Source organism: Panthera tigris, chromosome F2 (assembly GCF_018350195.1).
Source record: "Panthera tigris isolate Pti1 chromosome F2, P.tigris_Pti1_mat1.1, whole genome shotgun sequence".
NCBI lineage: Eukaryota > Metazoa > Chordata > Mammalia > Carnivora > Felidae > Panthera > Panthera tigris.
This window is the reverse complement of record NC_056676.1, coordinates 51,374,522-51,399,886: the sequence shown is the minus strand read 5'-3', so window position 1 is coordinate 51,399,886 and position 25,365 is coordinate 51,374,522. Positions and strand designations below refer to the sequence as shown.

The 25,365-nt window shown below is 38.2% G+C and overlaps 1 protein-coding gene across 8 annotated transcripts in view; it reads right to left on the bottom strand.

The window, feature by feature from the left end:
• Positions 1 to 25,365, bottom strand: part of OXR1 (oxidation resistance 1) — a 363,189-nt gene that overhangs the window by 63,413 nt on the left and 274,411 nt on the right. Inside the window, exon 1 of one of the 8 annotated variants that reach the window (XM_042973631.1) lies at positions 9,608 to 9,827. The exons of 3 other annotated variants lie outside the window; for them this stretch is intronic. Coding sequence is in view for 2 of the 5 variants with exons in the window: in XM_042973625.1 (XP_042829559.1) it covers positions 9,508 to 9,706 (199 nt within the window). In the remaining 3 variants the exon portion in view is untranslated. Of the gene's footprint in view, positions 1 to 8,873; positions 9,154 to 9,194; positions 9,386 to 9,507; positions 9,828 to 25,365 lie in introns of those variants that run through there. 4 more of the 8 variants (XM_042973625.1, XM_042973628.1, XM_007075826.3 and 1 more) reach the window with 4 other exon arrangements.

Here is a 25,365-nt window from a genome sequence, read left to right as displayed (position 1 = left end):
TGCAAAATTGCCTATTGACAGAATTTGACACGCAAAAAGCTGTATTTCTCTAGAAAATATTGTTTGCTTCTGTCAAACAACTGAGGATACTGGCAATGCCAGATCGTGTTACTAAAGATGTATGTGTGATGATCTGAAGCTATGCCAATATCCTATAAGAATCTACTAACTTTAGTTTTTCTATACCTAAGGTACAATGTTTTAGGGTCCTAAGCAAGAGTTCACCACCATCCTTGTAGTCGGTTTTGTATTTTATCCTGTTCCCTTATACCCTATGTTGTTAAACGCACCTTTTAATCTCCCTGTGCTATTTCTGGAATCAACACATTCCCCAGGGAAAAAGCAATCCCAAATTGGCCTCTGTCCTCACTCAGGTCCTAATCTAGTCAATATCAGTTTGCTTTCTGATACCCTCAATAAAATTTATTTTGTTTTGGCTCTGCTTTTCAAACTGTTCTCAACAGGATAGTGTGAATTACCCAGCTTACTATTACCAGATTCAGAAGTCCCAAAAGATTTAAAAAAAAAAAAAAATTTTTTTTTTTTAACGTTTATTTATCCTTGAGACAGAGAGAGACAGAGCATGAACGGGGGTGGGGCAGAGAGAGAGGGAGACACAGAATCGGAAGCAGGCTCCAGGCTCTGAGCCATCAGTCCAGAGCCTGACGCGGGGCTCGAACTCACGGACCATGAGATCGTGACCTGAGCCGAAGTCGGAGACTCAACCGACTGAGCCACCCAGGCGCCCCCCAAAAGATTTTTAAGCAGAGAACTGACAAAGCAGTACTAGAACTTTAAATTAAAGATCATTTTGGTAATAATAGGAAAGGCAAACTGGAGGAATAAAACACCTGAAAACCAACAATGAAAATAGCATGAGATCCATTTTAAAGTACTAAAATATTCCCATTATAACAGAATACTATAATTTTGATAGTAGCTACTCATAAAATATGTGATAAAATCAAAAATATTGAGCTGGGATTCAGTATTTTCAAACACAATAATACAGATATTCTAAACTACAAGAGATTTGCTGATTACAGCTTTACTAATGATTCCCTCTACAGTGAGGTAATACAGGAAAAAAGAAAAAAAGCCTGTATTTTCAACATTTTACTTCTGATGACTCCTTACCCATAATCAAAACAAAAACAAATTTTAAAAATTCCTCAATTTTTCTTCAATTTTGTGAACATCCTCTTCCAGTTTTCACCCTATCTTTCTGCTTTTCATTGTTGAATTCTTGAAAATAAAAATCTACTTTCACTGTCTTTACTCCATCACCACCTACTGATTCCATAATGCATGACAATGGCTTCTGTCTTCCCAGTTCACTAAACCTGCCTTGGCAAAGGCGAACTTCATGGCAAATTTGATAGGCTTGTTCAATTTTATTTGATCTTTTGTTAAGCATTCACAAAATAACTCCTTCTCAATGTTCATCTTTCCCTTTATTTAGTCGTATCTCAAATTCTTATTGGTCTCCCACCTATTAGTTGTTCCCCTTTACTGCTCCCTTTCTCCATCTAGCCAAGGATTTTTTCAGTGGTCAGCTTCTAAGTGAAAAGCTCCAATATATAAGAGCTATATACACACAGCCTCGCTATTTAAAGTTGTTTCAAGGACCAAAAGCATTGGCATCACCTGGGAGCTTATGGTGACTATGGAATCTCAGGTGTCACTCCAGAACTACTGATTCACAATTGATCTGAATGCACAATAAATCTGAGAAGCACTGCTAATAGAGTTTTTGAGGATCCAACTGGCAGACTGAATAACCGACAGAAAAAACAGGCTTCCCTACTGGTGACAGTAAGACTAGCAATTTTCAAATCTCTGTCAAACTAACAGAATTGCTTTCTAAAGTAGTAATTGTGAAGGGTGCCTGGGTGGCTCAGTCCTTTGAGCGACTGATCCTTCATTTCTGCTCAGGTCATGATCTTGTGGTTCGTGGGTTGGAGCCCCCCCCCCCCCCATCAGGTGTGGAGCCTGATTCTCTCTCTCCCCCTCTTGGGATTCTCTCTCTCCCCCTCTTTCTGCCCTTCCCATGCACACTCGGTCTCTCTCAAAATAAATGGATTTTTTTTTTTAAGTAGTCCTTGTGATAGACTGCATTGTTGCTAAGCATCCCATATTCCTCCCTGGGAAGGAATATAAAATCAGTATCCCACTGATGTCTGACATGGCCATGTGACTTGCTTTGCTCACTGAAACATGAACAGAAGTAATGGCTATTCCAGGTAAAGTGTTAAAGTGTTAAGACCCACATTATACATCTTAATTCTCTATTTCCTTTATGTCAAGACCAGGGCTGTTCCATATAGTGGCTGCTCTACCAACATGGATCCTAGAGGAAAGATGTAATTCCCAAGAGTATTACACAACACAGAAGCATACACAAATCTGATTATTCCCTTTCTGCTCCTGATTAAATTATAGTGCTTGGAAAATAAGAATTCATTCATAAAAAGCCAATCACCTAGTAGGGGGAAAAACATTCTAGCTTAAGACTTCTTTATGGAAACACTATTCATTGCCAGAAAACTTAAGTTATGCCAACTATATCAAAATAAAAACTTTAAGAATGAGGAGGGCACAATAAAAGGACTAGTGGAGAGTACTGAACAATGTTTTAAAAATGTAACTGAAAAACTCATTGTGAATGTTACAAGTATGGAAAATGTAAAAATAATATAATGAGTAAATATTAGGAGGTGAGGAAAAATATGGGAGATGAAACTGCTAATATCATCTCAAAGGATTAAGTATATTCCAACTAGGGGTGTCTGGGTGGGTCAGTGGGTTAAGAGTCTAACTCTCGACTTCGGCTCAGGTTCATGGGTTCCATCAGGTTCTGTGCTGATTGCATGGAGCCTACCTGGGATATTTTCTCTCTCTCTCTCTCTCTCTCTCTCTCTCTCTCTCTCTCTCTCTCTCTCCCTGCCTTCTCCTGCTCGCACTGTCTCTCAAGACAAACTTTTTTTTTTTTAATAAGTAGATCCTGCCTAAAACTGAATTTAGAATAATACCAATGTCTTATTAACAATTTGTAAAAATACGCTTAACTTTAGACACACCTTTTAGGAAATACTTTCTTAGGACAAACCAATGATGCCTTTCAGTTACTCCTTCCTTCTAACCATCATTCTGTATGTACATATACACAGAATAGATCTTGACAGTAATGCCTACCCTGATATCAGTTATGTCTCTGGATGGCTAGATAGGAAGTGGCTTTTAAACTTTAACCCTTACAGTATATGACTACTTCATAGTTAGTATACATGATTTTACTAAAAAAGGAACGTGTTATGAAAGACTGGAAGCAAATATACTAAGATCTATCTTCAGCATTTCTCTTTCAAGCATATGAGTGTGTCTTCTTTTCAGGAACTTTTCATTGTCACCTCAAATTTCCGAAGGTCTCAATCTCATCCAGATGTTGGCATACAATTTAAACATGAATCTCTTTTCTGAACCTGAATTATAAAACAGGTACATGTCCAAAGTGCTTGTGAAGAAAACAGACAAAAACAAAAACAAAAAACTCATCAAGGCTCAGTAATTTGATTGAGAAACAGGATTGAGGAAAATGGTTTTTAATCCTATCTACACATTAGAATCACCTGGGAAACTTAAAACTAGTTCAAGTCCCAACCTTACAAATTTTGATTTATGATCTAGTCTTTGATTATTGTCCAATCATAGAGATCTCATGCTAAAAGTGGAGTCTTACCATCAGAATTTTAAAAAAATCTACTAAGGGCATTCTAATGTGTAGTCAGGATTGAGTCCCATTGCTCTAAGAAGAGTGCTTCCCAGTGAATCTTTCTGCAATGATAGAAATAGTTTATATCTGCATTACCCAGTCTGGTAGCCACGAGCCTTGAGGCTTTGAAGTACTGAAAATGTGGGAAGTGGGGCTGAACACTAAATTTTTAATTTCACTTAATTTAAACTACAATAGCCCCATGTGCCTGATTGCTACCATAATGGGCAATGCAGATATAGAATCTAGAATCCAAATTCCTCAATTCAGTTCCCCACTAGTCACATTTCAAGTTCTCAATAGCTACATTTGCCTAGTGGCTACCATAACAGATAACACAAATACCAAGTATTTCCATCGCTACAGAAAGTTCTGTTGAGCAGCACTGCTCTAGAAAATCTAAAATCTAGAGTCTTCACTATGTAAAAATCTGTAGTTTATAATCTAGCACTTACCCCTGAGTTAAGATATACTATCTGGTAACTGCATATTTGGTTTAACTGCATTGGCCCTGTCAGAACTGCTTTTATTACTTGCATTTTGTTGTTATACCACTGAATCACACTAAAGGATGGTGTTAAAAAGTAGCTTTTTGAAATCAGAAGCTCTATTTACTGTAAAGATGGTAAGGACACTTTTTGATATATTAGAGTTCCATGAGAATTCTTTGTCATTCTATCAGGAATAGTGATATTCCTGCAAGGAATGGAATTTTCAGCAATGATGGAAATGTTCTATGCTTATGTTATCCATTTTAGTAGCCACTAACAAATGTGACTATTGAGCACTCAAATGTGACTAGTAAGGAACTGCACTCAGGAAGATTCTAGATTCTGTTATTGCATTATCCAATATGATAGCAGTTAGGCACATGTGGCTATTTTAAATTAAGTGAAATTAGAAATTTAGTTTGTGTTTCTCCTTCCTATCTTAGCAACAGTTTTATCTTTATCTTAGGGACACTAATTTATGTCTGATCACATTTCCCTTTTTTCACTGAATGTTAGAAAAAGGCAAATTTTTGGCCTTTCTCTAACACATGAATTCAACCTTAAAACATGCCCCTTTCTGGTACAATAAAATTTATCAAGAGTCTCTTAATGTAAGTTTGTTGGTGACCATGAAGAGAGTCTTTATAAGCAAAAAAAACTACTTAATAACACAGTACTTTACTTTTTAATTCATGTTTGATTTACTGAAGTACAAATATAAAAATCTAGTTTTCCTTTAAGTCTTCGTCTATAAAATGCATTTTATTTGAGAATCTAGTAACTTTTAACACACTTTCCAGGTGCTTTTGATAGCTGATCAACTCCAAGAGAAAACAAACTCAATAATCCTATTATAAACTTGGGTAATTAAATATTCTCACATCCATAAACTGCATGTATAAATTTACTATATTCTATTTTAAACACTTTAATTGCCTCTAACAAGTAAACCTTCTAAGAGCTGTAGGTAAATACATTAGAATAAAGTTCTAAATATAATTCACATTAAGCTCTAAATATTCTCATGGTTTCTAAATTTAGCCAAATACTTGCGCCTCTCAATTTATAAAACAGTTACACAAATACTCACTTTAAATAGTATTTACAAAACTAATTTATATTCACTTTAATAAGGCCTAATTCTCTGAAACACAATATTTTGAAGACCAAGTACAATGATTATTCCTAAACTTAATAAAAAATACTAAAACTAAACATTTAATAAATTTTATCATTCTTATATTTACTTCTAACCTTATCATGGATAGAAGATCCCTTAAGGAAAATAGCAATTCTGTAAGTGTGGTCCTCAGAACAGCAGCACCAGCATTACTTGGTAAAGTGTTAGAAATGCGAATTATGGGGCCCAACCCACAAGCACTACTACTACATCAGATGTTCTGGGGAAGGGGCCCCTCATTTTTGTTTTACCAAGATTTTCAGGTGATTCTGACACACACTAAAGTCTGAGAATCATTGCTTTACTATAGCCTCAAATATTCAGAGGCAGTTTTGTCCTGAAACAGGTAATACAAGACTTCCAGTGATCCTGTGAAATGAGCAGCAATTCTAAAATAGGGAAATCTACCTCATACTTAAGAAGGAAACAATATTATGAGCTCAAACTTCCCATCAGTTACCATCAGAGCAGGTTGAGATTGTGTATCAAGGTGAGGTTCTTCTCTCTCCCACAGTTCCCACCTTAAGAAATGAGACTAAGTACAGACATCTAGGGTCACCCTCTTCCACTGACCAACACTGTGAGTTTTATTTTGTTTTTTAAATAGTCACTGCAACAAGTGGCCCTCCAAATCTTTTACAGGCACTTGGTCTTTTACGGGTTCAAGATAAACTATTATCTAACTCTTATAGATAATCTGCATCGCAATTTCCAACCTAAAATATATCTGTTTTCTAACATCTTCATTGGATTTTGCTTTTTCAACTCATTTAAATATCTATCGTAAAGAAGCTTCAATGACAATCCATCCTAGCCTTTAACTAATTTAACTTGTCTTAATTTAACATCATGCATGATAGAGCTTTATGTTCTTCTCACATTTTTTTTCCCCCTGAGAGAGCTATAACTCTTAGAAATATAGTCAAAGATAACATTCAAATGGATTCTAGAGTCTCCATCCCTTACTTCTCTGTCTGGCTGCGTTTTTCATCAGGAAAATAGGATAGCAGTACCTACCTAGCTTGCAGACTTGTTATTGTTAGGATTAAATAAAATATTCGTTAGTGACCGCCCCAATGTTCTTGGCAGTTTTATGCTTGTTGCTGTTTCCTCCTAAAATATAAGCGTTTTAACTGCTAAAAAATGAAAATAAAATTTAAACAGGACTGAGATGTATTTAAAGTATACTGTCACCAAATGGGAAAAGTTGACATAGCAGGGTAGTTTGTGGTAATAACTGTATCACAATAAACTGAGACTTAAACTTGATAAATCTTATTTACACTTATTTATAACCATATGATCTAGTAAAGTGAATACTTTCAAAGGCTGCATAGTATAGGCTTATGGTCATGCTCCGAAACAAGAGCAATACTCCAGGTCCAAAAATTTTTCTTGAATCAAGTCATAATTGACTCTTCAGGTAAAAACAAGAATTGCAACATGTTTCTTTCTAACTGTTATTAACTATAGCAGTGGTGTGATAAGCTCCTTAATGTGTCTAAACCAGATTATGGTTTTCTTGGAGGCAACTATATAATGTTGGGAGTCAGAAAACACTAAAAGCTAGTAAGAGCAAAGGCAGCCACCTAGGAAAGGAGTAAAGGCATCAGTAACACTAACAGTCCAGTAAGTGGTTTGTTTACAGAAAACAGTAAAATCAAGAACTTTCAACCAAAATTTTATCTAGTTCATCCTTAATATGTCAACAGGAAAGCTATTTTACCAACATAGCTGATTTTATCAACTGAACACGAAATGGGGCAAGATCACTAACAACAAACGGGGTCCCGAAGTACATCCAATCTACAAGGGGTCTATACAAGAAATACTGCTATAGTACATAGGAGACTTTAAAGAACTGAACGAAGGGTGAGAGACAAAAGAAACCTTAGGCAGCTGTTATAAAAATCTGAAATAAAGGCAATCACAAACAGTAAGGGCAAAAGAAATCCTTTAGACTGACACTCATTCTGACACACACACACACACACAAACCCACAGAAAATAAAACAACACCCTATATCCGAACTTCATTGGGAGTAGGCAGCTGCAAAAAAAGAGAGTTCTCATTTTAAGCAAGGCTAAGCAGAAACTAATAAAGCACAACCTTTTTTTTTTTTTTTTTTTACCTGTATATACATGTGTTGCCTCTCAAAAGGAGTCAATCTAGGGAACTAAACTTACTCTATAAATGATGTTCAAATTATTCCTGGGGCACTTATTTCTTGAACTGCCTTCAGAGCCCCGTAGGCATAACTTCATAGATCCACAATGTTTTTATACCCAAATGCTATTTTCTAGCTTTACCACCAGTCATTTTCACTAGTTGTGTTCTAAATGAAAAAGAGCTCTGAAATTGAGAACCTTGAGAATCATCTCATCAGCTTCATTTACAAACAAGAAAATATAGGCCCAAAGAGATTCAGTAAAATTTACAAATTCTTTCAGCAAGTTAATGACAGGCATACCTGCCCACCTGACTGTGGTCATAACTGGGACATCACAAGGCCTCTCCAACTTGTGTCAGAGATCTGGGGGCACCATAAATATTAAACAATGTGCCATGAGTTGATAAGGCAGCTTCAATACAAGAGGAATTTTGAAATTGCAGCTCTGAAGGAGAGTGTCAGCTATAGCAGTCTGCTCAATAAATGTTTTCCAATGAATGAATCGGATATATATGCTTAGGCTCATTAAAAATACCTATCCTATTCCTTCCTGCTTAAGTTCCACCACATAGTTCTGAATTCTCCATCCATCTAGAGGTTGGTCACATATCAACTGTTTTCAACTAGGCAACTAAAGGCTCATTTTCAAACATTTTAAAATTTCAGTCCTCATCCTTGGTCCCACCTTTAGAATTCTGCATCTGGTTAACACTCTTCAAAGCACAAATAAAGTAGCCCCTTCTGCGTTTTCTAATTCCATAAACAGGAATTCTAAAGATAGGTTATGTAAAGTGAGAAAAAAAAAATTTAAAGGGGCCATGCTAAAATTAAAATTTTAATATTCAAGTTTCTTCCAAGCTTCTCTTACACACCTATGCCCACAGATCTATAGATGTGTCCACCTTTTCACTGCTTTAAAACGAACAGCAGAATGTCGAGTGTGGACAGATTTTATACTGAGTTCCTCTGTCCACTCTAAACTCTCGAGTGTTCCTAAATTTACTCTCCTAACAGCAAAGTGCGTATTAAAACAACTAACAAAAACAAAATACAAATAACTAGGAGAGGCCTGCCACTTATTTATTAACTTAGAGGAGGCCAATGACACTGGGGCAAGTTAACCATACGCAATACCTCTGCAGGGAGCGCTTTTTAAAATTCCATAAGGCATCAATATTGTGCCTCCGTGACCTTTTTCTTTTTTTTTTTTTTTTTTTTGAAAGAACGGCACGAAGCCATTGTGACGAAAGAAAACTAACCTAAGAGCGGGTACAAGTGGTCACTGGGAAGAAAAAGTTTCTAAGTTCTGCCATCTCAAGACAACAAGCACGCAGCCTTTCAAAGTACAGGACACAAAAATCAACTTAGGTTCCGGTGTCAATTGCGCGTTTTCTCTTCCAAAGCTATTAGAAGTGCTGAAGTGAATCCTAACAGTTGACAAATATCAAATAAAAACACTGACTCAAACCAAAACCAAGCCAGGCACGGCGTTCTTAGCCATCTCAAAGACGAAAAACACCGGCAGGGTAATTGGTGCCGTAGTCCCCTCCCAGCGGGAGGGCAAGAGGGATGGCTCGTACCCTCGAAACGCTTGGCGGGGTAAGCACAGCCGAGTCAGGTGAAGAAAGCAGGAAGAGCAGAGCAGGAAAGGCTACGACGCACACAGCCAAGTCTTCCGTCCCCGGAGCGGGGCGAGTCCTTCCCTGCTCGCCCCCTCCCTGCCTCCCGCCGGGGCACACCTGCCAACGCACGGCCGCGCGACCCCCGCCCGCTCAGTTCGCGTCCGGCGCCAGCCGGGGCCGCGCACGCCCACCCCGAGCCCTGACCGCCGCCCCCACCCTCAGCCCCCAGCCCGGGTCGGCCGCGCGGGAGGCGAAGGAAGGCTGGGCTCACCGGGTCCCTCCGGGCTGGACGGCGCCGGGGGCCGGTGGGGCGGGGACCCGCACCCGGGGTCCCCCTGGGCGGGCTCCCTCAGGTAATCCTCGAAGCGCACCTGCCGGGCTTCGCCGCCACCGCCGAAGCCCCACAGGCGGTTGGCCGTGCCCCGCAGAAGGCGCCCGCTCTTCCCCGTGAAAGTAGTCAGGTAGTCCATGCCGCCGCGGGGCAGGGGCCGAGGAGGCCGGCGGTTTCTGCGGCGGCGGCAGCCACTGGGTGCGCGCCTGCCCGCCCCTGCGACCCGACCCGGGGGCGGTGGCTCCGCGAGCCTCACAGGAGGCGGGGAGGGGGAGGGGGCTGCCCCAGCTTGGCCTGGGGGCGGACCATCAGGAAACTACGCATCGGGGGGAGCAGAAGCTCACAAAAGTTTTGAAAAGTTTTTCTTGTGGCTTCCAAACGCCAAGGCAGGTAGATCTTAACTTGTGAAGTAAGTGCATTCTCACGGGAACAGACGCAGGGACGAAAAGCCCGCAGCTTTTAAGCAAGCCAGACCGGTTCTATCTGCTCCTCCACCCCCCCGCCGTTCGGCCCCAATGGAGTAGGCCTGCCCCGCCCTGCCCCGCCCCGCCCCGTCCGGACTCGACCGGACTTTCAGGACGGCTAGGGAAAGGGGAGGAGGGTGAGCCTTAGGGCCCTAGGGCTGAGCTGGGGATAGAAACGGTCAAAACGGCCCAGGGGAGTCTTTGCTGAAGTTGCACAGAGTTTGGGAACGTAGGAGGGCCATGTCAAAAAGTTTGCGTGGGGGGGGGGGGGGGGTGGTGTAAAGAGGAGGGAAACAATTCACTTGAAACTTTTGCAGCTTGTAATTGGTGGGGGGACGGGGTGGGGGTAGACAGGAAGGAGGGAAGGTTAATTTTAACATAAAATTTCAGTCAGAGTTAAAATAAAACCAACCTAGAGAAAATGCTTCTTAGGAAGCATTATGAGACCATATTCGTAGAATAAGGCATTAATAGTCACGTGTTAAGTTCGTTGTAGCATTTTGAACTGATGCTAGTTTGACATTCCATGAATCTGGTCCTTTGAAGCAAGGTAATTAAGGGCTTCAGTGTGCAACCTTATCCTCCTTTAGGCAAAGAAGGAGCAATGACTTTTGACACATTTACTCCTCGATTTTGTTTCCTGTGGGATCTGGTTATTCTCTTCCGTTCACATCTGTTTATATCACTTCTAGTTTTTCTCACGCATTAAATAAATAAACCCTCTTTTTTGGAATTACCAAGTTATTCATATCTGTGAAGAAACGTTTTGAATTACTTAGGGGTTGAAGAGTTGATCATAGCAAATAAGAGTCCAGAAAATCTTTAAGGAATTTAAGCTTTTTGCCAAACCATAAAGATGATCCTCTCCTCCCTTTTTCTAATTGATCTTTTTCCCACCATCACCATTTTCAGATTAAATTCTTACAGGAAAAACTTCACCATTCTAACAACAGTATCACCTTTATACCTGGTTAAAAATACAGAATGTTTGGGCTGTACCCCCCAGAGGGTAATTCAGTGTTTGTGAGAAAGGACCCAGGAATCTGCATATCCAGCAATCATTCACGTGTTCAGAGGTGCTGCTTGGGAAAGCACTGCCTTCTGGACCTCCTATGGGACCCATGTGGTGGAATGGTTAAGTGGCTCCTAGTTTTTCCGAGATTTCCATTTGATAAGGAAGCATTACCACCCTTAGCACCATTTGTAAAATCTCACAGAGGCTCAGTAAGCTTAAAAATTGCATTGGAATGACCTAAGTCAGAACTTAATTCTGATGAACTAAACTGAAATTCTTCTTCTAAGATATGTTTTACATCTTGAGATTTATCATTTAGTTGGTGATAATCATATCCAAAATAGTGTTTGAGTATTTTACACTTGATTAAATCTGCACTTCTACATCCAACCTTAGCAGGAACCTGTACTCTACTAGATCAAATACAGGTGTACAGGCAGTTAACCCATGAATTTTTTCTGCTTCTGTTTCATGGAAACCTAGAACTGCAGGAGAAAAAAATGTATAGCCTTGATGGGCTTTACAAATTTTAATTTAAACACAACTAAGCCCTAATGTCTCCAAAATCCTTTTATGCATATAGTCTATCAGCTTTTTTATTCTTCACATTTGTTGTCTGAACCATCACTATTCCCCTGAAGTTACTAAATTCATCATTACAAAATGTTACTGTGCCTTCTGTATGTAAAATCATAGGCCACCCAATATGAATACTCTCACTTTTCTTCCTTTTTTCTCTTCCATCTACAACAAGCTCATCTCCATTATTTTGCTTCAGAAGGAAGGAAGTCATTACTCCTGTACATGCTGTTCCTTCTCCAAATTAACTCTTGATCTTAGTCTGGTTTATGTTGTCTATGACTTGCCAGCCTTATTACTTCTCTCTTGTATTATTTTCTCTCTCCACTCTGGTTTCTTCCCCTTTATCCCACCAGGATCACCCACATAAATCCTTTCCATCCTTAAAAAAAAAAAAAAGTCTCTTTATACCATGCTTGCCTCATCCAGAAACCTTTGCCTCATTTAAAAATACCTTTATTGACGTATGATTTACAAACCATATAATTCACCTGTTAAAAGTATACGATTCAACGGATGCTGTATAGTTTCACGGTTGTTAAACCATCACCAAAATCTAATTTATCAACATTTCTATCACCCCCCAAAAAGAAACCTCTTACCTATTTGCAGTCACTCCCCATTCCCACCCCCAGGAGTTGATGACCACTTATCTACTATCTGTCTTTATGGATTTGCCTTTTATAGAGCTCATACATATGGAATTATATAATATCTGGTGTTTGGTGTCTGACTTCTTTCACTTAGCATAATGTTTCTGAGACTTATACATGTTATAGCAAATATTAGTATTTCATTCCTTTCTATTGCAAATAATATTCCATTGATGGATATATCAAATTTTATTTATCCATAAACTGATGAGCATTTGGATTGTTCTCAGTTTTGGGCTATTATTTATAATGTTGCTATAAACATCTATGTGCAAATTTTTTTATGGATATATGTTTCATTTCCCTATATACACAATACTATAAGCTTAAGTTCTATAACATGATGATTTGATACAAGTATATATTGGAAAATGTTTTTTTTTCCTCCATCAATGCACATAATTCTTTTTTATTTTTGGTGGTGAAAACATTGAAGATTTATTCTCTTAGTAATACTCAAGCATATAATACACTATTGTTAACTATAGTCATCATGCTGTACATTGGATCCTCAGAACTTACTCATCTTAAAATTGGAAGTTTGTACCATCTGAACACCATCTCACCATTAACTCCAACCCCCATCTCCCCATCCCCCTGTGACCACTATTCTACTCTTTCTAAGAGTTCACCTGTTTTCAATTCTACATGTGAGATCATACAGTATTTGTCTTTCTTTGACTTCTGTTTCACTTAACATAGTGCCCTCAAGATCCATCCATGTTGTTGCAAATGACAGGATTTCCTTCTTTTTAAATGACTAATATTCCTGTGTGTGTGTGTGTGTGTGTGTGTGTGTGTGTGTGTGTGTGTATCACATTTTCTTTATCCATTCATCCAATGATGGACATTTAGGTTTTTTCCATGTCCTGGCTATTGTGCCTAATGCTGCCCGTGAACATGTGAGTGCAGATACCTCTTCAAGATGGTGATTTCATTTCCTTCAGATGCATACCCAGACATGAAATTGCTGGATCATATGATAGTTCTAGCTTTATTTTTTTGAGGAACCTTTATTTTTTTGAGGAAAACATACTGTTTTCCACAGTAGCTGTACTAATTTATATTCCTACCAGTAATGCACATGTTTCCCTTTTGTCCAACAGCCTTGCCAACACTTCGTATCTCTTATTGTTTTGACCATAGTCATTTTCACTGTTGTGAGGTGTTATCTCACTGTGCTTTTGATTTGCATTTTTCTGATGATTACTGATGTTACACATCTTTTTGTGTACCTGTTGGCCACTTGTATGTCTTCTTTAGAAAAATGTCTGGTCAGGTGTTTGCTTGTTTTAGCATTGGATTGTTTGATTTTTTGCTCTTGATTTTTATGACTTCCTTATATATTTGGATATTAACCCCTTATCAGATAAATGGTTTGCAAAGGTTTTCTCCCATTCCTTAGGTTGGGTTTTCATTTTATTTATGGTTTCTTTAGCTGTGCAGAAGCTTCTTAGTTTGATACTGTACTGGTTTATTTTTGCTTTTGTTGCACGCACTTTTGGTATCACATCCAAAAACATCATTGCTAAGACCAATGTCAAGGAGCTTTGTTCCTGTTTCCCCCCACCCCCCCACCCCGCCCCAGGAGTTTTACAGTTTTAGGTTTTACGTTTGCATCATTAATCCATTTCTAGTCATTTTTTGTGTCTGACTTAAGGTAGGGATCCAATTTCATTCTTTCGCATATGAATATCCAGTTTTCCCAACACCATTTACTAAGGAGACTGTCCTTCATTCATTGAGTATTCTTGGCTCCCTTATCAAATATTAGTGTATGGGTGGTTTATTTCTGGGCTCTTGATTTTTTTTAAGTTTATTTATTTTGAGAGAGACCGAGTGAGTGGGAGAGGGACAGGGAGAGAGGGAAAGAGGGAATCCCAGATAGGGTTGATGCTGTCAGCACAGAGCCCTGTGTGGGGCCTGACATGGGGCTCGAATCCACCAATCAAACCATGAGATCATGACCTGAGCCAAAATCAAGAGTCGGACTCTTAACTGACTATGCCACCCAGGTGACCCCTGGGCCCTTGATTCTGTTCTGTTGATCTATGTGTCTGTTTTAATGGCAGTACTATACTGTTCTGATTACTATAGGTTTGTATATAGTTTAAAATCAGGAAGTATGATGTGTCCAGTTTTCTTCTTCTTTCTCAGGATTGGCTATTTGGGGTCTTTGCAATTCCATATGAATTTTAGGATTGTTTGTTTTATTTCTATGAAAAATGCCACTGGACTTTAATAGGGATTGTATTGAAAATTAGAACACTTTAGGTGGTAAAGGAATTTTAACAATATCATTCTAATACATGAACACAGAATACCTTTCCATTTAATTGGATCTTCAATTTCTTTCCTCAATGTCTTATAGTTTTCAGAGTTGAGATCTTTCACCTTTTTGGTAAATTTATTGCTAAGTATTTTATGGTTTTTGATGCTGTTATAAATGGGATCATTTGCTTTATTTCTTTTTCAGATAGTTCATGGTTAGTCTATGTGAATGGAACTGCTTTTCTATGTTGATTTGTATCCTGCAACTTTATGAAAGTTATTAGTACTAACAGTATCTTCATGGAGTCTTTAAGATTTTCTATATATAAGATCATGTCATCTGCAAAAGGAGACAATTTTATTTCTTTCATATTTGATTGCCTTTTATTTCTTTGTTTTGCCTAAATGCTCTGGCTAGAACTTCCAGGACTATGTTGAAAGGAGTGGTGAGAGTAGGCACCCTTGTCTTCTTCCTGATCTTAGAGGAAAATCTTTCAGGCTTTTACCACTGAGGCTGTTGTTAGCTGTGGACTTGATAGGGCCTTTATTATGTTGAAGTACATTTCTTCCATACCCAATTTATTGAGAGTTTTTGCCATGATGGGAGACTGAATTTTGTCAATTATTTTTCAGCATCTATTGTGATGATTGTGTGATTTTTATCTTTCTATTAATGTGGCATATAACATTTATTGATTTGCATATTTTAACCATTCTTGCATCTCAGGGTTAAATTCCCCTTGATCATGGTATATGATCTGTCTAATATGCTACTGAATTTGGCTTGCTAGTATTTTGTTAAGAATTTTGCATCTCTAGTTATTAGAGATATTATCCTGTAGTTTTCTTTTCTTTTGGAGTCCTTATCTGGTTTTGGTACTAGGGTAATGCTGGCCTCATAAAATGAGTTTGGGAGTGTTCCCTCCTCTTCAATTTTTTGGAAAAGTTTAAGAACTGGTATTAATTCTTCTTCAAATGTTTGACAGAACTCTCCATTGAAACCATCTGGTCCTGGGCTTTTGTTTTTTGAGATGTTTTTGATTACTGATTCAGTCCCTTACTCATGTTTGGTCTGCTCAGATTTTCTACTTCATCGTTCAATTTTAGTATGTTTCTAGGAATTTATCCATTTTTCCCAGGTAATCCAATTCTAGGCATATAATTGTTCCTACGGGTCTCTTAAGAAACTTCATGTTTGTGTGTTATCAGTTATAATGTCTCCTCTTTCATTTCCAAATTTATTTATAGCTGTTTACTCTTTTTTTCTTAGTCCAGCTAAAGGTTTGTCACTTTTGAATTTGTCACTAAAGGTTTGTCTTTTCTATTGATTTTCTGGTCTCCATTTCATTTATCTGCTGTGATCTTTGTTAGTTCCTTCCAACTTTTGAACTAAGTTTGTTCTTTTTCTAGTTCCTTGTGGTATAAAATCAGGTTATTTATTTGAGATCTTTCCTTTTCCTTAAATTTTTCTATAAAATTCCCTCTTAGTACTGACTTTGCTGTTCTAATAGTTTGGGTATATTGTGTATTCCGATTTTTTTGTTTCAAGATACTTTTTGCTTTCCCCTTTGGCCCCCACTGGTTGTTCAGGAGTGTGTTGTTCAATTTCCAAATATTTATGAATTTTCCCTCCAGTTTTCTTCCTGTTATTGATTTCTAGTTTCATAAAATTGTGGTTGGGAAAGATATTTTGTATAATTTCAACTTTTAAATTTGCTGAGACTTGTTTTGTGATCTACCATATGATCTATCCTGGAGAATGTTCCGTGTGCACTCGTGAAGAATGTGTATTCTGCTGCTGTTGGATGCAATGTTTTGTATATGTCTGTCAGGTCCATTTGGTTCAAAGTATAGTTTAAAACCAATATTTCCTGGTTGATTTTCTGTCTGGCTGATCCATCCATTGTTGAATGTGGGAGATCAAAGTTCCCTATTATTACTGTACTGTTATCTATTTCTCCCTTCATATCTCTTAATATTATTTATTTATTTATTTGGAGAGAGAGAGAGAGAGAGAGAGAAAGAGAACACATGCACTTGCATGAGCAGGAGAGGGGCAGAGAGAGAGCAAGGGAGAGGATCCCAAGCAGGCCCCCATGAACTGTGAGATCATGACCTAAGCTGAAATCAAAATTCAGATGCTCAACTGACTGAGCTACCCTGACACCCCCATATCTGTTAATATTTTTAAAAATATATTTAGACGCTTCAGTATGGGTACATTTATGTTAATGATTATTATATTTTCTTTTTTTCATATTTATTTACATTTGAGAGAGGGAGGGAAAGGGGGGGGGCATAACAGCGAGAGACGGAGACAGAATCTGAAGCAGACTCCAGGCTCTAAACTGTCAGCACAGAGCCAGATGCGGGGCTCAAACTCACAAACCATGAGATCATGACCTGAGCCAAAGTCAGATGCTTAACCGACTGAGCCACCCAGGCGCCCCAGATTATTATATTTTCTTAATGAATTGACACTTTTGTCATTTTGTCAGGACGTTGTCTCTCATTACAGTTTTTGACTTAAAACCTATTTTGTCTACTCTAGGTATAGCTACCCTTGCTCTCTTTTGGTTTCCATTTGCAGGGAATATCCTTTTCCATCTCTTCACTTTTAGTCTATGTTGTTCCTGTAGCTGATGTGAGTCTCTTGTGGGTGGCATATACTTGCATTTCGTTGTTTTGTTTTTTGTTTTAAATCAGTTTAGTCACTCCATGCCTTTTGATTGGAGAATTTAAACATTTACATTTAAATTAACAGGTAAGAAGGACTTGATAAGTAAAGGCTTACTGTTACTATCTTAGAGTTTTCTGGCTGTCACTTAGTTCCTTTGTCCCTTTCTTCCTGTCTTCCTTTGTAAATGGATAGATTTCCATAGTGGTATGCTTTTATTTCCTTCTTTTTATCTTTTGAGTATCTTACTGTACGTTTTTGCTTTGTGGTTACCATGAGTTTCACATAAAACATAACAGATTATTTTAAGTTGCTAGTTTAAATAGCATGTAAAGACTCTACACTTTTACTTACCCCTCCCTCATTTTATTTATGATATCCCAATTTTAAAATGTGAATCCAGTAATAAATTATTGTAGCCATACTTATTTTTAATACTTTTGTCCTTTAACCTTTTTATTAGGGATAAGTGATTAATACACCACGACATTACAGTATCAGAGTATTCTGAATTTAACTATATAATTATCTTTGCCAGTGTGTTTTATATTTTCATATGTTTCTGTGTTACCAGTTAATATCCTTTCACATTTCAGTTTGAAGAACTCCTTTTGGCTTTTTTTTTTTTTTTTTTGGGCAGATTTAGTAATGAACTCCTTCAGTTTTTATTTGTTTGGGAAAGTCTTTAACTTGCCTTATTTCTCAAGGACAGGTTGTTAATTCATGGAAATAACATGATATGTACTTGGCAACTGTTTTATGTGATAGAAATGTCAGCACTCAAATTTCTGATGTGATAAACAGAATCACTGATAGAATCAATAAAGTGGACTGACACTAAACAAAGAGGTTTTGTAAGTGTTAAGAAACAAAGGAATGAATTTACTATTCATTTAGTATATCTGCATCTGCTAGTAAACCTAAAGCCTAACTTAGTGGATATCCAAATTGGTTCCCCCTTAGTGCTTCTTTCTACACTAAAAGGGTTTCACTAGCATTCAAACTTCCTATCCTATGAGAAGCACCTGTGTCAAAATTACCACAGAAAGGAAGAGAAGGTTGTTTGGATACAACTTTGATCAAAATAATAAAAAGCATTTGATAAAGACTTAATTTAACAGAATAGGAAAGAACTTACTATTGATTGAAAACAAATTCCCCTCTAATAGATGCCAATCCTGAATATAATCATTACAAATCTTACTAAAAACCAAGTAACTTTTGCTCAATTTGAAAACTATCTAAAACGTGTTAACTACTACACTAGTCAGAAAACAAACAAACAAAAACAAATGTAGGTAATCAAATCAAGCAAGGACCTAGGAATAACATCATTGAAAATTATAACTGAAACTTAAGTCACAGTAACTCACATCAACTTGCCATATAATTATTTGAGGACTATAATCAAAGATTATAATTATGTAATTACAGCTCCAAATATTCCATACCTGGAATGTGGCAGCTTCTGACTCTTGGATCAATTTCACTTAGCTCTTTGAAAAAAATGCCAAGAGATATTACCATTTATAACCAAAGTTGTAGAAACTTACAAGGCTTTAAAAGTCTTTGGGATCAATGGCCAATCAAAATCCCCATAGAGGAATGTTATGTTATGAAGGCAAGTATTTGCAGTCTCTTTCCACTGCAGGTTTCTTTTCCTGTCTGCACTCTGTGTGAGATTGTAGTAGAGTGTTTATTTCTACAGGTGGGACTGTATGCATAGCCATGAAGTAGTCTACTCCTTGTCTCTACCTTTCTGGACTTTTCCTCTCTACCATTGATCCACCTTTAATTCTATATTAGGTCTTTATATGTTGCTGCAACTTCTTATTTGTGTTTATTGAATAGAATTTTGATATTTCATGTTCTTAATCCACAAAGCTGTAAGTGAAACATGTGGATATGTAGTATGTGAAATGCTTTATTTTAACGTATCAATTTTAGTTATTAATATTAAATATTTTTTTATTAAATATTTTAAAGTTAGATAACAGTTATATTTTGGAGTGGTTTTAGGTTACAACGTATTAGAAATAACTTCCCTCTCTTTGTATTTTTTTAATGTATTAGAAGAATGTAAATGCAAAAACAAAAAGAAAGAGCAAAATAATTTGGGAGAAACCTAAACCTGTTGTTAGTTATTACTTTTATGCCAATTGGCCAAAATGCTAATTTCCAGCTTCAACTTACAGCTGCTAACTAGGTAGTTTTGTTTTGTCTTTTTTTTCCTGTTGATGGAGGAAACTGAACCTTGGGCTCTATCAATACAAGAAAAAACAAAGTATGGCATTAAAAAGAGAACCTGCCTTTGGGGCACCTGGGTGGCTCAGTCGATTGAGCGTCCGACTTTGGACTTCAGGTCATGATCTCCCTGTCTGTGAGTTCGAGCCCCTCATTGGACTCTGTGCTGACAGCTCGGAGCCTGGATCCTGCTTTGGATTCTGTGTCTCCTCCTCTCTCTGTCCCTCCCCCACTTGTGCTCTGTCTCTCTCTCTCTCAAAAATAAATAAACATTAAAAAAAAAAAAAAAAGAGAACCTGCCTACAAGTTCATCCATCTCTCTTAAAGAAAGTGCTAGGCAGCAATGCCAAGTTCGTTCATATCAATATTCCACTTATTTCAGTCATGGTACACAAACAGCAAACTGATAAATGCTGAGCATATTATTTGAAAGAAGAGAACCTACTCCTCTTCCCAAAGTGTATGGGGATTCCCTGACTCCCCATTTCCCCATCCCAAATAGCATTCGGGAGAGATGCTAATAATGCCAGGTGAATTACCCAAAATTCTGGCAGCATATAAGAAGAGAAACCCAAACTTGGATGGTCAATCTTTAAATGATCCAGCACTGACTAGATAGGCTTAATCTTCAAAAGAATCATGCACTGGCTATTTTCTCCCATGGCAGATCTACTCTTAAATCTTGCTTTTCTCAGAAAGCAGCAGACAGCAGTGTAAGAGCCGGCTCTATACAACCAACAGCATCAACAGCAGTGGCATGCAAACCATTTATTAAGTGAGGTGAGAGACTGGTTGGCTGGCCTCTTTGGTCTACCCTACTGATTTTCTGGGAGGAAATTCTTAAAACATAAAGAGAAATTTTAGAACAATGTTTTTAGGCTCTGACTGAGCTGGTCCTGCTAACACACTGCATGATATATAAACACATATATTTATGTTTGCTCTGTATGTTGTGTGACGTGAAATCCCAGCTTCTAGTTTCTCCTCTTGAATCCAACTCCAACACCTGCATCCAGGGCAATCTTAAATCCACAGATCGAATTGTTTTTCCTCAACTTTAAAAACACCCCTTGTTCACAGCAGCAGCTTCCTGTTGATAATGAGAATCAACTGTGAAACCTTTTTCAAAATGCAAATTTCCCAACTATATTCCCTCGTGCTGGATTCCAGGGTTGTGGGGTGGGGCTCAGGAGGCTACATTTTTTGATTATGAGCCATGTACATTTCTTGGTTAATGAGCCATGTTTGAGATTTGCTCCTCTGTAGTTCTTCCAGGTGCTTCTGCATATTTAGCTCATGAGAATCGCACATTAACTTCTAAAATAAGGCCATACATAAGACTAGTTCTGGCGAATACTGAGCAGAAGTGACGTAGGTGTTTTATCCTCACATGTGTAAAGAACACCCTCTGCCTAAAATGTAGGAAATGTTTTGCACTCCAGACTCCTCTGCCCCTGCCTCAGCAACCAAGGATACAGCTACTAGATGGTGATGCCATCTGCAACAGCCTAGATCCCTGAGAAACTCAGTGGATCAGAACTCCTCCTCCCTAACCTCAACCTGAACTGGACATGTGATATGGGCAAGAAATAGATCAAGAAATAGACACTACAGCAAGCCACCCAGGTCTGGAAGTTCATTTGGTAGCATAAGCTTAGCCTACCTTGACTGATACAAGGGTATTGCAAATGCTTACTTTACATTTATCTTGATCACACATGCCAAATTAATATTGGTTCCACCCACTATCTAAAAGTAGAGCATTCCTGGGGCGCCTGGGTGGCTCAGTCGGTTGAGCATCCGACTTCAGCTCAGGTCATGATCTCGTGGTCTGCGAGTTCGAGCCCTGCGTCGGACTCTGTGCTGACAGCTCAGAGCCTGGAGCCTGTTTCAGATTCTGTGTCTCCCTCTCTCTCTGACCCTGCCTCATTCATGCTCTGTCTCTGTCTCAAAAATAAATAAATGTTAAAAAAAAATTTAAAGTAGAGCATTCCTATGAAAACTTTCATAAGTCTTAAATGGTGCAAAGGAAAAAAAAATTACCATTAATTTATATGGGAAAAATTTTGAGCATTCCCAGAATAACCAAAAATATAACCTCTCTGGCTTTGCTGATATCTTAGGATGCATCCTGCCAATGGATGCACAAAATAAATCAAGATAAAGCACAGATGCTCACAGACACAGTTTTAAGCTACAGCGGCTTGATGCTGAGATGCTAAGTGTAGCTCCCTGGAAAGGAGCTTGGAGGGCCGCTCTCCCTGCTGGGGGATCTAGTGCCTCTGTAAAAGCTCGCGGCAAAACAAATGCTGAATGCTGTTTTCACCTTTGCCTTTTGTCCATACAAACCCTCTTTGGAATTTTTCTGGTTATTGAAAACAAGTATTAATTAATGTAGGTAGGTCTCATGTAAAGGTGAAGTGATGTAACCTGAACTTTCACAAAGCGGGGGATGCCTGTATACTGAAGATTAGCTGATTTATGCCTCTCATGTCATTTTCATATTCTGGTAAGTATTCTGAGGTTGCAAGACTATTAACTTCTTTGTCATTTCAAATATGGATGTGAGTAAGGTTTTTCTTGACATTACACAACCAAAAGCAAACAACCAAAACACAGTAAGTAGGATGCTGAGTCTCTGATGCTAGAAAGAATCCATCCATCATCTGTCATTCCCAATTTAAAACTGTAGTTTCCTTTACAGCTTAATTCTCTCAAGACATGGCTTTATAATCATAAAATATAAATTTGAACTTGTAAAATACGTGTATGCTCACAAAGTGCCATTTTTATGTTTTATATATTGGTTTTATGTAAAACTTTATTAGAAAAAAGCTTGAAAAGAATTGCTTTTAGAACTCCAAAGCATAAGTCTCAATTGCCTTGCACATGGATACCCTTAACATATTAATAGCAACCCTATTAGACCTGAGAGAGGCCTTGGTGTTTATCTACTTGAGCCTTTTATTTTTATTGACTTGTTAGCCAAGGCCTGGATTCATCAAGTGAGTCTCAGGGTCATACACTTGGATCAGAACACAGCCAGAAGAACCCAGGGTTTTCCTACAGAGAATGCTGCCACATAAAGTGCTCTATCTTTGGGATGAGCAATTATTTGTGACTCTCTCAATTTATCCAAACGTTTGTTGAAGTGGCATGATGTCCCATAAAGTGTTTTTCAGATGTGAAAGCTAGGGCAAACTATTGATTTATTTTTGAGATTTAGCTTTGTTATCTGTAAAATAAGAGCAAATAATGCCTATCTTATAGCTGTGCTGTGATTAGAAAGGAAATGTACAATGTTAGGCCCGTTGTTCTTTGGCCTTAAACGAATTTAGATTTATTACCTTCAGATAGCAGCCTATACTTCTAGATCAGGTATGGTCCATGGATCAAATCTGGCCTGGCACCTGTTTTTATACATTTGGTTTTATTGGGACATAGCCACACCAATTCATTTATGTTTTGTCTATGGCTGCTTTGGGGGCTATGACAGCAGAGATGACTTGTGACAGAGACCTTATGGCTCAAAAGCCTAAAATATTTACTCCCTTGCTATGTTCTGAAAAATTCTTCTGACCTGGGTTCTAGGTTGCTGAGATCATTTTGAAGCTACTCTTGATTCTTTTATTGACAGTATCATTCCCTGTCTCTTTCACTGAGTCAGCCTCAGATTTGTCTCCATTCAGGCTGTTCATAAAAATGTTTAATGAGACATGGGGAAGGAGAGGTCGAGGCACACCACAAGACGGCCTTCATGGCTGACCAATGATTACCACTCACTGGACACAGTTACCTGAAGAAGTATGAGCCCGCTAACGGATAAAATCACCTAGTTCTCATTTATCAACAATGCTGTGTATTGGTTAAATGCCATTCTAATACATAGAAGAAGAAGAGGTACAGACCCCTCTTTTATCCCCTCTCAAGTGCTTTCAAGCCTATGTTTTCCTATATCCTTCAACTCCATTTCAAATTTCAAATGTGAATTATTCATCTAGCTGTAGTTTTTTTTTGGCAGATCTCCTTTTATCTGGTAGAGACTGGTTAGCTGTCATCCAACCTGATTATTCTTCTTCCTGAGCACACTACATTTCCCAGCTGTCTTTCAATCAGGGGTGGCCAAGGAACTAAGTTCTAGCCAATGGAAGGATTGCAGAAGTCATGCATGCTACTTCCAGGCCTGGCCCACAAGAGCATTGGTGACCCTCTAACTGGTGACTTTTCCTTTTCATAGCCTGGAACCGGATGAGCATGGAGACCTGAGAAGCCATTTATTAAAGATGGCAGAGCCACAGAGAGAAAGAACCTAGGTCCCTGAATCCATCCTTAGAGGGCAGCCACCCATCACTAAAGAACACCAATTTTGGACTTGAACGTGAAATAAATTTTTATTGTATTTAAGTCATTATATACGAATTTAGATTTTTGCTATGAAAGAGTACAATTTTAACCAATACACTTATTATTACTATTATATTACTACCAAAATATCACATCCTAACAACTCCATTTTCTGGACCAACAAGCTACAATTCATGTAAAGTGGATGTGCGTTGTCTTTCACTATATTCTCACCTACCATGGCCTAAAAATGTCCATTTGACTGTTTTTGTTTTGAATTCTAAACGAGAAAAATAAAGCAAAATAGGCATTGCACTTGTTTTGGCTTTTAATAATTTGTTAAACAGTGCATATCTTCCTCAAAAAGGGAGCCTCACACTTCCTTCTTGTTCTCTTTTACTCTAGGACTTCCCTTTTCAACAGAATGACCCTCGTTAGCTAGTTTCTTTAGTATTTACAAAATCCCACTCCATGTTGGCCTTTCTGACACTCTCTTTACAGTTTTATGCCATCCTTTTACTTGTCCTTGGTAATATGTGCTTCCTACTTTCATCTCTTCTACGAGCTAAGCTCAGAGAACATCTTGTCAGGTCATGCTGCTTTCTCCTCATTTTGCTGTCACATTAACATTACTCATGCTTTGTCTGAACTTTTTTTGGAATGCCACCATCTTTCATGAAGGCCTTAGCTCTAGTCTTTGAAGTCAGATTAAAATGTCTTACTTGTTTATTATCTGTCTCTCCCTACTATCATTCAACAAGGACAGGACTCCCTTTACTGCTTAGAACATGGCCTGGCACATAGTCGGCACACAGATTAATTATATTTGTTGAATGAATGAAATCATGTCCATGTTTTCTCTAAATCTGATCCTAACCCACTTTTCTACAACCTGAGAGTCAGATGAAATTAAGTCGAGCTTACTTCTTCTCTTCATTAACAAGGAATATCCATTTCCAATACTTGTCTCTCCAAGGGTGGTTCTCAGCCTTGGCTCCGCATTTAAGAATTCTTATGGAGCTTTTGAAAATCCCAATGCTCAGGCCATACTCCACATCAATAGAATCCAAATTTCTCACAGATAGGATACAAACATCATGGAGAATGCTCCGCGGGGAGATTTCAGCATACAGCCAAGACTGAGAATCACTGCAGGGTTCCTGTTATTTTTGTAATACAGTCTTTTCTGTTAGTGAAAATCAAGTGCAGACATTAGTGAATATTATGACAGCATCGTGTGAGGGGTTGTTAGTAATAATGAACATATATCGATTGTTTACTATGCCAGGCATCATAGTAAGAGTTTTTTCATACATTATTTCCTTTATATCTCACATCTGCTTTGCGAAGGAGGTTAATGAACACCCCCCTCCCCCTTTGCAAATAGGGTTATGGGGTCAGAGAGGTTAAGGAAAACAATACTGTCATTTAGGTCAGTCAAGAGTCTCTCAGGTGTTTGCTCTTAACTTACTGATACTACAGCACAGGGGTTTTCAGTCATGGGCAATTTTGCCTCCCAGAAGGGTTTTTAGATTAAAATATAGGACTCCT